Source organism: Monodelphis domestica, chromosome 1 (genome assembly GCF_027887165.1).
Source record: "Monodelphis domestica isolate mMonDom1 chromosome 1, mMonDom1.pri, whole genome shotgun sequence".
Classification (NCBI taxonomy): Eukaryota; Metazoa; Chordata; class Mammalia; order Didelphimorphia; family Didelphidae; genus Monodelphis; species Monodelphis domestica.
In genome coordinates, this window is record NC_077227.1 from 578,655,747 (window position 1) to 578,671,871 (window position 16,125).

Sequence of the window (16,125 nt, forward strand, 5' to 3'; positions counted from 1 at the left end):
GAAACTTTCAGGAGAGGATGGATGAAAAGACTATCAACAAGCAAAAATAAGCTCATGTTCACATCTTCAGGTGAAAAAGAACCTTTCTAGCATTACAGCTATCTCCTGATTCTGTTTTTTGCTTCTTGAAGTCCTCTATACATCCTACTCTCAGTTCCTCATTATCATTACATTTGAAAGAAGTTTCCTGGGAGAGTGAATTTTATGAATTTCATTAACAGATTAGTAGAAGAATATATCTTGGAGAGAATACCAGTTTGAAGAACAGTGTGAAAGTAGGGCACTGGATTTGAAGTCAGAGGAACCAGTTTAAAAGTGTGGCTCAGTTCCTCATTCCCTGTTTGACCTTGCATGAGTTCCTTCTCCAGCTTTGGGTTTCAGTTTCCTTCTCCATAAAATGTTGTGGACAGGTTCAGTAATTTCTCATGTACTTTTCAAGTCTCAATCCTACAATCACTTGGAATCTTAGCCCTGCTATTTTTATTGTAGGTGTGACTTTGAACACCTCATGTTAACATTTTGAGACTCTGTTTACTCATCTGTTAAATAAGAGGCTACATAATCACAGTCTCAATTAAGCTCTAAATCTTGTGACCTTCTGTGAAAATTCATTTAAAATATTTTCTCTACTTTTTACCAGTTTAGTTTCTCTTTCCTTCTTTCACTGGCTTATTATTTCTCTTTGTTTGTTTTGAAGTTTTTGTTGTTAAGGGAGACGGCATTGGGGTTCTGTTTTTCCATTGCTAGCAAATTACAAATAGCTAAAAGCTAAGTGGTGAAATATAGCAGGAGAAACTAGTCAAACTGTATTTAATGGTGCCTCATGAATGGTTCTGTTATACTGAAGGGCAAAAACAACCAATAATAAAAACATAAATTACTTTGATGGATACTAAAAAAAAAATTGATAAAAGGTTGTCAGAAGCAGACTAATGTAAAGATTTCCTCTACTGACTTTGATGTTCAAGATAATTTCTGAACTTGACATTGAAAAAAAAAATTAACTAGGGATACTGGACATTCAAAATGACACTGAAATTGCTTACACTTTGTTATTATTACTTATTAAGTAGAAATTCAATGCACCGTACATAACCATAACTACAGCTGCTGATTAAAGTAGTTATCATGATTGATGAAAGATCTGTATTAAGCATCAAGCCAATTAGAAAAATATAAATATTCTGTGGGGGAAATGTAGACTTGTAGAATGAATCTTAAGCAGCATGTCAATTACAAGTTGTAAGAGTTCTCGTTAGTGTGCATTTTTTCTTCCCTAACAGGAGGTGATGTCAGTGGAGGATGAATCGACTTCCTGTTATTGCCTTTTGGACCCCTTTGCATGTCATGTCCTCCTGGACAGCTTTGGGACATATGCACTCGCTGGAGAACCCATCACCGATTGTGCTGTGAAGCAACTCAAGGTGGCCGTCTTTGGCTGTATGTCCTGCAACTCCTTGGATTACAACTTGAGAGTCTACTGTGTGGACAATACCCCTTGTGCATTCCAGGTTAGACGTTGTCCCCGATCCTTCCATTGTCTTTATGACAATAAGTGATTTTACATCACTTGAAAAATATGGAACATTCATTTGTTCATTCAACAGCCATTTTTAACTACCTACTGTATGCAACCCCAATGCCTAGAAATTAAAAAAAAAAATTAGGTAAGATAAGGTCAAAAAACTTATGGTTTAGAGGGCAGCTGGGTGGCACGGGGGATTGAGAGCCAGGCCCAGAGATGGGACTTTCTGGGTTCAAATCTTTCCTCTGACATTTCCAATCTGTGTGACCCTGGCAAGTCACTTAACCTCCATTGCATAGCTCTTACCGCTCTTCTTTCTTGGAACCAATGCCCAGTATTGATTCCAAGACGTAAGGTAAAGGTTTTAAAAAAAAAGAAAGAAATTAATGATATGGGGAAGAGGTAAGACATATGCAGAAATAAATATAATAAGCTATTTTATATAGTGACACGTCAGAGATACAAAAACAAAATCCATAAGATAAGGCTATTGAATTGAAATCAAGGAAAATTTCACAAATGACATAGTGTCTGAGTTAGTAAAAAATGAGTAAGGATTTAATAGGTAAAGTGGAAGGAAGGCAATATAAGCATAGGGAATTGTGAATATTGATCATTTTTATTGAGTACATATTAGATTACATATATGTACCAACACATATATACATATGTAAACATGTATATATACTGAAATACATATGTAAATTTATTTGAGTATACATTTAGGTATATATATATATATATTAAGTACATACCTATATATGTATGTATATATAAATATGTTTATACTTTTATATGTAGGCATAAACATACATATATGCATCAATATTTATATATAAGCATATAACTATCCAAACCTATATATATATGCTTATATATAAATATTGATGCATATATGTATGTTTATGCCTACATATAAGAGTTATATACCTAAAAATAGGGGCATATATGTATGTTTGTGTCTACATAGAAGTATATACAAATACACACACACATATATTCATACATAAGCAGAGCTTTGTCCAAGGTGCTGAATTTATAGGACATTGACCATATGCCTTCAGCAGAGTAAAAGCTACAGAGTTATAAAGAATAAACCAAGAATAATTGTTTAAAATTGGAAGTTGTCAAGTGGAAGGTTAGGCTAAGTGCGTTCCTCCCCCCCTCACCCCCATCTCCTTAGATCATAGTTTCCACAACTGTGATCTCCAAACCATCATCATTCATGTCTTTCTATCTCCCTGCTAATGCCTGTTCTATCTCTCCTTGGCCCAGCTTGAAGATTTACTCCCTCCCACTTGCCCCAAGGTCAATTTGCAGTACTCCTGTAGTCTGGTAAAAACTTGGACACAAATGAACATGGCAAGGGAGGGATGGGTTCAGGGACAGTGTGTGTATATTTGTGTGTGTATGTGTACCCACTCATGTTTGCATACATATATACATATATAATATGCATTTTTCTGATTATAAGCCTCTGTATGGAGCAGAGCAAAGAAGAGGCAATTAAGCTCACAGACTTTGATTGAATATCACAAATTGTGACTATAGCTAAAGTCATTTTATGCGTTGAACCAAGCAATGGACACAGGTTCATTTTCATCTATGTCATTTTTAATCATGTAAAATTCATCTTAAATGAACAACTCATAGAAAACAAAAGCTTGTTAATAGTTCCAAAGATAATATGAAAATATTCATGCACATTTAGCCTTAACTTATTCTGTATCCCTATTATTTTAGGCCTGGCTCATTAAGTTTATCACAGAAAATGTTTATTCAGTCTCTGACTTTTAAGACATTGAGTTGGAAAACACGTTTACCAATTGAAATGAGACAGTGTCTGAACACTGAGCAGGAGTAAATGAAGATGATGTGGTAGTGTTTTAGATTCTCCAAAACTACTCCTTCACAGCCTCCTTAACCCCAATGCTCCCCCTCTTCCTCCACCCCTTGTTTTCCAGGTTTGTATAGGAAATATCTATTGATTTCTCTTTTATTCAGTAGTTGACGTGTATATCTCTAGCAAAGGTACAATTTCATAGCTTAGAGAAATTCAAAATAATATTATAGGTTTTTCTATTCCTTTATTGTCTTAAAACTGCCACCTTCCTATATTATTCTTCAAAATTTAGAATCAAAAGATAATTGTGATTGGGTATCTCAGTGCCTGCTGAAAAATTAGATTGGTTCACAGATAATATTGGAGTCACAATCACCAAAAATGTCTTGCATAACCACCATGAAGAAACTGTTAAAAGCTTCTGTTCCATATAAAAGGGAAATTGAAAAAACTTAAATTGATACTGTAAAAGAAGCAATCTCTGAAGAAATTCTTTCTCAATTTAGGTGCCCTTCTTATTACTTTTGTGGCCATCAGGCATCTGTTTGCAAGTCTAGAGTTCTTGGGGACCCAGTAGGGAAATTTTCCATTTTTCCATTTTGAAGAGCAATGTTTTAAGACAGAGACCAACCACAGAAAATCATGACCTTTTTTAAAATTCAAAGTTTTAAAATAATATTCTCACTGACTAGAGATAGCCAAGTGGATTTGAAGTTAAGCCAAATGCTTTATTCTTAATAAATTGCCAATATTCCTCCATCAAGCCTACCAATTATTAGCCATCTTTAGAATTAATGCACTGCCAGGGAATTTGTACTAATGAGAACTTGAAAATAGTTTTTCTTCTCAACATCTATTAACTTTTTAAAATATTAGTACCAGTTTAGTTATCACTAGGAAAAAGTTTGCTTCTTGATCAGAATATATGCATCTTAATCTCCTTTTAAAAGTATTATTTTTGTTAATAATAATAATAGTTTTGATAGCTAGTAATCAATTAATCAACAAGCATTTGTTGAAAATTTACTCTGTTCTAACTACTATGCTAAGGGCTGGAGTGACAAAGAAAAAGCAAAAACAGTACCTGTCATCATGGATGGCACTTATATTCTGATGGACACAGACATACATAAGTCAAAATATACAAGGTTAATGTAGAGACATAGAAGGAAACAAGCACTCATGAAGCACTTATATGCCAGGCACAATGCTAAGCACTTTATACAAAAATTATGTGCATAACCTGAGCTGGAGGAGTCCAAGATCAGTGAGTTTTGTAGCTGTGGTTACATTTCATTTAATCCTCATAATAACCCTGTGAGGTAGGTGCTTCAGAGAAAATAGAACATAACCTTTGAGGGAAAAGGGCTAGAAACTTGAAGTAAGGAGCTGAGGGGGCTTCCATCAGTTGTTAGGTGGCCCTGGAGTTGTCGTGCAAGAAAACAAGGATTCTAAGAGTCAGAAATGAGAGTGACAATATTCTAATTATAGGAAACAGCCAATGACAAGGAATGGAAACCAGCAATGCTGTGTCGTATGTGGGGAAGATCAATTAGGCAAGTAAGACTGGATCACAGAATGCACTGAAGGCAATAGTTAAGAAAACTAAGAACCAGACAGATTGCAAAGAGATTTAAATGTCAAACATTATACTGGAAATAATAAGGATCCAATAAATTTTATTAAGTAGAGGATAGCATGGACAGATTTAGGCTTTAGTATCTTTTTGGAGAATGGATTAGATGGGGGAGTAAGTTCAGAATGGGAGACCAATTACAAGTCTATTTTAATAATCCAGGAGAGAAGTGAAGTGATTGGTAAAGAGTGTATGAAACTGATATTGTAGAGAATGAAATTCGGCTAAAGATTAGATGTGATGCATTCACATCATTAGGGAGCAGAGTGAATTACAATATATTGAAACATTAGTTCACAAGGATATGAGATAAGGAGAGGAGAAGTAACTCTTGTTGAATTATCTTTCTCTGTTTCTGTCCCTCTCCCTTCCTCTTTCCCCTCTTTTCCTCCCCCATCTCCTACCTCCCTCTCTCTCTCCCACTGTTTCTCTCTCTTTCTTATTCTAGTATGAGACAAGGGGCACTCAATAGAAATGTTTGGTTGGGGTAAGGGTAAGGCACTAGATACTTCGAGATGAAGAAAAGGTTTAGAATAGCTGTTGGTGATAAGCAAGAGAATAAATCAAATAGAAGTAGTACTAGCCTCCTTGATCAAACTCAAATGAAACCCTATCTATAGATATTTTTTCTTGGTTGTTCTCCATGCCTGGAATGCTTTCTCTTTTCATCCTACTTTCCTGGCTTCCTTTAAGTATCACCTAAATTCCCACCTTCTACAGGAACCTTTCCCTTAATTCTAGAATTTTTTCTCTGTTGACAATTTCAAATTTATTCTATATATAATTTGTTTGGACATAGTTGGTGGTGAGTTGTCTCTTACATTAGATTTTGAGCTCTTTGAAAGCAGGGACTATCTTTTACTTTTCTTTGAAACTCTAGCATTTAGCACAATGTCTGAAAACAAGGGGACTTAATAAATATTCAATGACATAAAATAATATAATTTCCATGTTAAAGAGAGGGTCTAAATGAGATTAGCTAGCATGCATTTAGAGTGAACACAGTCAATATGGTTTTGTAATTTGTTATAATTCTTCAATAGATAAATAGAAATGAAGGAAGGATACAGTAGTGAGAATAATCCAGGTTTCTGGTCTGGCCAGTGTGATGATTGTGATTGCTGCTGAGTAGGTTTTCAGTCATACCCAACCCTTTGTTCATCCATTAGAGGTTTTTGGCAAAGAGGTTTGCCATTTCTTTCTCCACCTCATTCTACAGATGAGTAACTAAAACACACATTTAAATCACTAGCCCAGGTCACCTCACTAAGTAAATGTCTGAGGCTATATTCAAACTCATGAAAGTGAATCTTCCTGATTCTAGGCCCAGCACTCTATCCACTGTGCCATTTTGCCAGATGCGATTGATATTAAGATAAAGAAACAAGTGAATCAAGAGCACTGAATAGTGTAAAATTGAAATGGCTTCCAAAGAGCCAAGATTTCTACAGAAAGAATATTTAGAAAAGGACAGGTGATAACTGACAAAGTGAGAGATGAAGGTATTGGAGGTCAAGGTGAATAGGAAAAGTCATTTTAGGAGGAGTGAAGTATAGAGAAAGATGGAAAGACTAAAGATAATGATCAAATAAAGGATGCATAATTTTTTAAAACCCTTAACTTCCATCTTAGAATTAATACTCTACATTGGTTCCAAGACAGAAGAGCAATAAAGGCTAGGCAATTGGGGTTAAATGATTTGCCCAGGGTCACACAGCTAGGAAGTGTCTGAGGCCAGATTTGAACCCAAGATATTCCATCTTTAGACCTGACTCTCAATCCACTGAGCTACCCAGCTGTCTCAAAAATACACAATTCTTGAATGTGGAAATTGAACAGTTTTAGATGAATGTAAGCCAATTTAATTCAGTAAACATTTATTAAGCTTTTACTATTTGCTGGGCACTATAATAAATATTGAGAATACACATAGAAGCAAAAAGACAGTCCATACTCTCAAAGAGCTTATATTGTAATGAAGTAAGATAACTTAGAAAAGGAATTTGAAAAGAAGGGTGAGGGAAGAAGGTAGCCTCACAGAATCAGAGTAGTATAAGTCAGCAAAATCAGTAGATCCTAGAGAAGAATAAAAACATAGCTCATCTGAGGATGTTCTTTTAAAATGGAAATTCTGACAGGAATCAGCCAATCTGATAAAGGGAATACAGCACTGGAATGTACTTCCAATGGGAGAAGCCCATGAAGGGAATGGACTTCCAAGGTGAGGATATTTCTGTTGTAGAGAAAGTCCAGCATGTCAGGAGTGGGACCTGAAGTGAAATGAAGAATACAAGATCAATTGTATGACCATCCTTTATCTGATATTGAGAGAGAGGAGTAATAGGTCATGAGATATCAGTAGATTCCCCAAATGAAGAGTTATGATATTTGATAGAAATTTGGGATATGCAAATTTAGACTAAAGGAAGGAAAGGATAGAGAGAAAGATCACAAGGCAGACAAAAGTCACTGAAGAAGGCAGGAGAATCTCCATTAGAAGAGTAGATAATGTCTACCAGGAACTAGATTAAATAATATGCTTGAATTGAAGTTACATTTAAGGAGGAGAGTTTCCTGAGTCATAACTATAATGGTAAAGGAAGGGCACAGAAGTGCCAATGTAGACAAGGAGTATTTTGACATTTCCAACATGATCAGAGGGTATATGAGTGGGTTGGTATGAATAAAACCAGGATTGTGAGTTACCATTACTAGAAAGAGTATCTAGGGCTACCTATAGCCTAAGATTTCAGATAAATATTTTTTTAATGTAGGTTCAAATAAGCACAGCTTCCCTCCATTTTAAATTATAACAGATTTAGGGTCAACATGTAAAAGCAGCCTAAGAGCTCAAAAATTTCCTACATATCCATAGAGACAGCTCTATGTATTTTTAAAGTCTTACTTTCGGTCCTAGAATTGATACTAAGTATTGGTTCTAAGGTAGAAGGGTAGTAAGGGCTATGCAATTGGGGTTAAGTGACCTACCCAGTGTCATATAGCTAGGAAGTGTCTCAGGCCAAATTTAAACCAAGGACCTCCTGTTTCCATTCTTGATTTTTTACTGAGCTGCCTCACAGACCCCCTTTATTTATTTCTTTCCCAAAGCACCCACAAGTAGATTTCAGGTCAACCCATCTATGAGCAAAATTATCTCAAACTGCCTTGGTCTGTCTCACAACATACTGGTTAATAAAGGACTTGGAAAGGAGAATGGGAAAGGGAAGGAGAGATGGTGAGGCAACTCAAAATGTTCTGGATCAGTATCATAGCATCTTGGACTCCAACACCATTGTTCTTAATCATCAAAACTAATCTCATTTTCCTATAATAGCCCTTCAGATTCTCAGTATTCTTTTTTCTAGGTTAAACATCCCATGTCGTTTTTATTGAATTTGTAGTAGGTATGAGCTCAAAATTTTCCTTTCCTTCATCCTCAGTTTTGTCCATGATTAGATTTTCTGGGATTCTGTCTTTCTCTTTTCCTCTTCTTCCTTCTTTATCTTCCCTCCTTGTCCTCCCTCTCTCTCTTCTACTCTCCTTTCTTTCTTTCTTTCTTCTTCTTTATTTCACCCTATCTAGATCCGTGATTTCACTACTTTGTAAGATTACATCCTTAAGATAGAAACTGTGATACATATCTGGGGTTTGTTTGCAGCTTATTATTAGAGAGTAGCCTAAAAGTATGAGGGGTAAAGTAAGTGTTTATGAGAGGCAGGACATGAACACACAACCTCTTGAAAACCTGGCTCTCAGTTTCTAAGGAGTTATCAATTTGATCCCACCCATTTCTACATACATACATTGAGTATGTAGTTTTTTTATTTTAATTTCTACATGTTTTCAAAAAATATTTTCTTGGAAAAAAAACCTCTTCTCTATGTACAAACCTGGAAAAAAACAATTAATTTTGGAACATCAAAAAGCACTTGGAGAGGCATGTAGATGAGAGCCTGCCCCCCCCTCTCTCTGTGTCTCTCTGTCTTTGTCTCTGATTCTCTCTCTCTCTCTCTCTCTTTCTCTCTCTTTTCTGTGGAAGAGAGCTGATGATTGTGTTTCCAGTACTAACTCATTTTCTGTAATTCCAATGGAGCCCTTGGGTATTTAATCAAAATTAGTATGTATTTTTCATGGGACATTTCTGCAGAAATTGTCTACATTAGAGTTTGCCACAACTCTAGCTCTAATGAAATGCTTGTCATCCTTTGGGAATAGAGACAAGGCTGATTGTGACAGCTGATTTTGTATAGCAGGGCATATTTTACATCTTAAAGAAATGGGAATCTGAAACAAAAATATGCCCAGCCAGGACTGGGGATTTCCACAAAGAAGAAAATTTCAATTGCACAGAAAGGTTGATACCAGTCATTAGAACATCAATCTTATTGTCAGCAGAGCTGAGTTTGAGTCTTGGTTCTGATATTTCCTAGCTCTTTCTAGCCAAGTGAGCATGGGAATGTCATTTAAACTTTTTCTGCCTCAGGTTCCTAATCTATAAAACAGGAATAATAATACTTGCATTATCTTTCTTCCAAGGTTGTTGCACAGAATGTATTTTGTAAATTTGGGAAATAATAAGAATGTGAACTATTATCCTTACACAGTATAAAATTGAGACCCACAATATCCTACTAACCCTGCTAAACACATTCTAGCTTATTAATAATATCCTTACTAAAATGTGATATGATAGTAATTACTTGCTTTGAAAGCTCAACCCTGTCCATACTATGTATGTAAGGGTAGTGGCCAACACCAATATATTATAGAAGGCTCAAACATCTTGATTAAATCAATCATTCAAAAAATGAATAATTCATTGTTCAATTTGAAAGCATCATAAGGTCTTGGGGTCATTTTAAAAAGGCACATGATACTAACAGAAAATGTCTTGTGATTGGCTAATTAAGATCAAATGCCATCTCTTGGGGTGCATCTAAAATCTAAAAACAAGTTAGTTTAGAGACAGTCAAGAGGAAGAAGATACCAGATTTAGGAGCTGAAAATTCTAGGTCCTTAGATGAGAAACACTTCTTTGGTGAAGGGAATTTGTCTATCTCTCTTTCTTTCAATGTTTCCATAAAACATGTTACCAAAGTGACTGAACTAATAAGAGACAATGCATCTAGCTAGAAGTAGAGAAAGACAAAGTAAGCACAAACAAAACATCTACTGAAGATAAAAATACCAATTAATTATATAGAGACAAATTGGACTAGATTATGACCTAGAAAACCTTCAAAGTTCAGAACATGACATGAGTTGCTCCTGGAGAAGTAGTGACTAAAGTCATTATCTCCATTGGGAGTGGAGAGACACTGAAGATACTAAAGTAAAGCAGCTTCAGGATTCTAAAAAGGCACTGACTTTCAGAGCCAAGAAGAGAAACAATGAGGAATCCTCAAATGGAGAAAAGGACATCCAATCTTCCACTTCCCCTCACTAATATTTTTCTGTAAGTCTTCTGGGACCTTGTATGGATAAGAAAAGAATGTGCCACTGGTTAGGAAAGGATTCATTTTATAGTGTTTTTTCCTTTTTGTTATACCTCTGTCTTAAAGGTTATAATGAAGTTTGGCTGATAGGAGCATATTGATGGGGGCTTATGAGCAATAGTACTCTAAGGGTTACTTTTAGAACTCTAGTCAGCTGGGGGACCTGGCCTTGACTGAGGATTAGGATGTAGGCTCAGAGGTCAGTCAGTAAGTCAAATAGCATTTGCTAAGTGCCTGTTATATGCCAGGAACTTCATGAAATGCTGAAGATCTGAAGAAAGGTAAAAACAAAAACCTGTTTTTATTCACAAAGATACTTCATTCTTTATTCACAAAGAACTCCACTAAAGAGGGGGAGAGCACGTATAACAACTATGACTGACTCTACATACATACATACACACACACACATAATAAATTTTGAGTAGTTTCAAGGGATCTAGCTATGTATATGCATGTATATGTGTGTATATATATTGAGATGTATGTATATAAATAAATACTGAGTAGTCTCAGGAGAAAAATACCAGTACTAAGGGAGCTGAGGGAAAACTTCTTGCAGAAGATAGGATTTTCACTAAGGCTTGAAAGGAAGTCAGGGAAATTAGGAGATGAAAAATGAGGAGGAAAAAAAGTCCAGAAATGAGGGATCGCCAATGAAAAGGCGCCAAATTAGGGAATAGCAAAGAAGCTTGTGTCAATGCATAAAGGAATAATAGAGGACAGTAAGGTGCAGAAAGACTGAAAGAAGGGACCCAGATTATGAAACACATTAAAAGCCAAACAAAACATTTTAAATTTGATTGTGGAGGTAATAAGGAGTCATTGGAGTTTATTTAATAGTGGTAAGTGGGTATATTCAGATGTGCCATTGGGAAACATCAGTTTCACAGAGGGAATGCTACATATTCTTATAATTTGTTTGGGAGAATCATTCACAGTTTGTACAATGATTATAAATGAATTCCATAGGGTAAATTATAAAGAGTTTTTTTTTAATTTATGGAAAAGTACCTTTTTCCAATTGTTTGGAATAGGTTATATGATAAGGGCTGAAAGTGATAAGAGTAAGTGAAGTTCTAAATGATCTCATCCTTTCTAGGTCTTGTGTTTCTATGAATAATTAGAACTGCCATCTTTTCCTGTCTGATATCTATTTCCTTTCTTTTGATAAATTCAGCCCAAAGGTTGAGGAATGGTGGCATATTCTGACATTTGCAAATTCATTTTTTCTCTTTCCAAACCCAAACAAACCCTGACTTAGTAATGTCAAGGAATTAAGCACTCACCCTGTCTTATAAAAGAATAACTCGGTTCTGTCATCCATCTCTTGTACTCCTAGCCATGCCTCTTGATATTCATTACTTACTTGGAATTAATGTGGATTTAGAATCTAATTTCAAAGGATTTCCTAGAGATGCACTTCTTACATTTATCAATAATGCAACCTTGGGAAATATTGTTCAGGTAACTCATTTAAAGAAAAAAAACACAGCAACATAATATTTTGTTGTGTTTTCTTTTAAAGTTCAAACAGTTTTGTCTTATAAATATGTAAATTACCTTGGCTGGTTCAGACTCCCCAAAGCATGCTCTAATATCCATATCTCTCATTCAATCAATATGAAGATCTTTGTAAAGGGTACCAAGGGTTAGGTTTTGCTGGCCAGGTCATTTAAAAGTACATAGCCAGCTTTTACCTATGTGAGACCTTAGATTAGGAAAGCTCCTGTGTTTGTTACTATTCGCTCTGTCAATTAGGAACCTGCTTCCAGTTATGGATTCTAATTTCAGTTTTTCAGATGTCCATATATGAAAAAAAAGAATGAATTAATTAGCAGAAGCAGGCATAAAATCTCAAAAAACTGTCACATTTTAAGATAGGAACTTCAAGAAGAGCCCGAACAACTTTAGAGATATCCTCGTCTCCATGTTAATATAAATGATTTGAAAATGGGACACTAAAATATTCAGAAAATCCTAATTTGAATTCAAATTCAATTTCACTTAGTAGCCACATTACCATGCAATCAATCATTTTCCTTCTCCTTTTTTTATCACCTATAACTCCTCTCCAATTTTTCCTGGAGTGAAAATTACACTTATATCACTATTCCCTATTCCATCTCTCCTCCATCTCAATACTTTATGGGCAACACCAGAGATCTGACCTAACCCTTAAAGACTGACCTGATTCTGTTAGAATATGATTTTCTCTTCACTGGTGACATCAGAAGATCCTTCAGAGCCAAGAATGAATTGATATTCCCTAATCCTCAAGACATATTAATCTGATTCATAATTACTTTCACTTCAGCCCTACATTCTCAGATGCAATGTTGGTCTGGGATCCTGCCAGTTGTGTATATCACTTTTTAAAATGGGTAACTGTGACCTAACCCCAAGAGATATATGTTTCTCCAATATGGCGTATGTGTGGAGGAGACTGGTCTCATCCTAACCCTCCACAGAGTAACCATCACATGACTTATGTCCAACACAACTATAACCTTCCCTTATCTAATACTCTCCTACAGCATCTGTTCTGTAAAATCACATTCTCCTGCTTCTGATCCTGGAATTGGCTCCTAAGTTTAGTTATAGGCTAACCACATAGTAGCAGTAGTTATATAAGTAAAGCAGTAGTTATCTAAGTATCATTGGTAACATTTGCCATTTCCACCTTATACTTACTTTCCCTATTGCCCCAACCAATCACTTCTGACTGTGAGGCATCTGTCAGAGGCTGAATAAGAACTCCAATCTGGCTTGTCATTTTGAGTGGAATAGAGGGGGGCAAGATGGTCAGGCATGGATGCTTTGATATTGGTGTCACCCCTCCTGCCAGGACCTATCCCTCTTCTAAATTTCCCTATTGTTGTCTAGGATAGCATTATCTTTATAGGCATCCTAGTTCATAATCTTAGCTTCATCCTATATTTTTCACCCTCTGTCATGTCCAATCAGTTGCCAAACTTGTTTCTACCTTAACTCCATGTGTCACAGATCTCTCCCTCTATCTACTTAACAGTAGCTTGTGATCAGACCCTCATCATCTTCGCCTGGACTTTTACAACCTCCTCCATCTGATTGATTTCCCTTTTTCATGTCTTTCCTCTCTCCTAAACTATCCTTCGCAAAGATGTCTTACAGGTCTGACCATATTACTCACCTACTCATTAAACTCCAGTAACGTCCTACTAACTCTATGATCAAGTATTATTTGTCTATAATTATATCCTTTTAAAAATTTTAATTTCTATAAATAATATTGTAGTGCATGTTCTTAAAAATGTAAAACAAACAACTGATTAGGGTGTGTGATCAAAAAACATTTTAAGACCACGAGTCTAGTCTGTGGCTTCTTTGATATGCAGAATTACATTTCACTATAGTTTATGACATAAAATGTAAACTCACTGAGAGGTCTATGTTTATAAATTTTTAAAGTGACACAAGCTGTGAATGCTCTTTTGTGTGATGACCTTTATATCTATCAAATTTTATAAGAAATTATGACAGTAATGATCATTATCTTTGTTTTTTATTCATTTTTTACTTGTTATGAAGTGCTTAAAAAATCTTTAGCCACTATATAGATGTAGAGTGTGTTGAAATGGAATTATGCAAAGATTCCATTCATTCTCCAAGGAGTGTTCTATGCCAGGAAATTCCCTTCTTTCTTTAGAAAGCTAAATTTTTCCAACTTGAAAGTCTCCAATCAACTTCTTACTCTTACCTCTCTTTTCTTCCTTCTTTCCTTGAGTCTCTTTCACAGTGCCTTGTAGCATATAGTTAATAAATGCTTGCTGACTAGAATTGGACTTCTGGTATATCCTATTCCTTCCATGAAATTCTCTAGAAAGTTTAATATCCCCTGTAATTAAATGTCTATATTAATATCAATATCAATATTTACATCTATTTTATCTATCTCTGTTAGTATATATTATGGGTACTATGAAAAATTCCTCTTAACTATTATTTTGTAGTACCAATCAGAAATTCAATTTTACTTTTTACTAGCTTGGAGACTAAAATTTAGATGAGATTAAAAGGAGTAGCAAAAATATCCAATTAATACCACACCAACTTCTTAGGAAATTTAAGCACCTAGCAGTCAAGTTCTTTGCCATCTTTGCTTTTGTGGCCTCAGCATCATGTACAAACTTAAATACTAAGAATTGTAAAATTCATCAGTTAGAGTTATCATCAATATTAAAGTTAAAGAATAATACATTTTAATAAGTAAGGAAACTGTCCTATTTTGGCTGGTTTCAGAAAGAGAATGATGGCTCACTCACAACAAATAATAGTTTATGGGTAGAAAAAGAATAAATGGAGACAAATATCTGATTGGTCTGAAATTTTGGTGCAATCAAAAGAAGAGTGAAGTAAGCAAGATCTGAGAAGTTATGGCCACTTTCCAGCTGCGTGGATTGTCATCTCTTAAACTGACTTTTCTCAAGTTAAATGCTGAGTGTGAAATTCAATAGTACATGTAGAGAATGAAATATATTAACATACATCTATATATACATATAAATATCTACAGATTATATTTTTTGTTATTTTGTTTATATTAAATATGAGGATTGTATAATCTTTGAAAACCCTTCCAACTTTAATATTTTATGTTTTTATAATTCTATGCAAAGGATTTATTCAGATTGTTTCTGAGGATAGACAGAACAATAAATGAGATGAGGGAATCATGGAATCCAGAATTTGAGAATATGAAAAGACCTCAGAGTTCATCTAGTTCAACTCATACATGACTGAATTCCCCAATATGACCATTCAAGGTAACCTTATCCCTGGAAACTGAGTTATCTGGAACTGGAGAATGGCTATATTTAAATTTTTTTTTGCATTTTAAAAAACACCCTACATATTATATAAAGAAAACAAAAGAGATTTTAAAAATGATTTCCTTTTTTTAAAAAAAGCTAGCATTTATACAGAATTTTTAGGTTTGTAAAATACTTAACAAATATTATAATGGATACTTGCAAGAACTCTAGGAGGTAGATGATAGTATTATCTCCATTTTACAAATAAGGAAAATGAGACAAAGGATACATTCAAACCAAATGCTAATTACAAAACTCATCAGAGTTAGAGTCAAGATTGAATCAAGATGAAAAATACCTTTTATGAAAATAAATGGTTATATAGCAGTATGTTTGAGGCTGAATCTGAACCCAAATCTTCAAGACTCCAAATCTAGAGTTCTAGCTACTAAAGCTACTGCCTAGATTATTAGTTTCCTTCAAGTAGTTTTGAGTAGTTTTGCTCCAATATTGGTACTACCTTGGCAGTACTAATCAGAAGTCCACTTCTATTCCCCACTGGCTTGGAGACTATGAATTTAGATGAGATTAAAAGGAACAGCAAAAACATCTACTTAATACTACACATATTTATTAAGAAATGTAAGTACCTAGAGGGAAAATCTGTGCCATCTTTGTCTTTGTGACTTTTGATATCCTTCCTCTGGCCACAAATCTAGGATTGTATAACTCAACGACTTGATTCATCCCACAGCTGTTAGCCAAATACGGAAGCTAAATAAAGTTAGTTATAAAAAACTGATTTAAAAAACTCCCTTATCTCATGTGCTACT

At 34.9% G+C, this 16,125-nt stretch overlaps 1 protein-coding gene across 5 annotated transcripts in view; it reads left to right on the forward strand.

Moving 5' to 3' along the window:
- UNC5D (unc-5 netrin receptor D) overlaps nucleotides 1-16,125 on the forward strand; it is an 831,324-nt gene that overhangs the window by 757,356 nt on the left and 57,843 nt on the right. For all 5 annotated transcript variants that reach the window (XM_056813499.1, XM_056813501.1, XM_056813497.1 and 2 more), the window contains one exon: nucleotides 1,284-1,511. In XM_056813499.1, coding sequence (XP_056669477.1) covers nucleotides 1,284-1,511 — 228 coding nt within the window. The remainder of the gene's footprint in view (nucleotides 1-1,283; nucleotides 1,512-16,125) is intronic.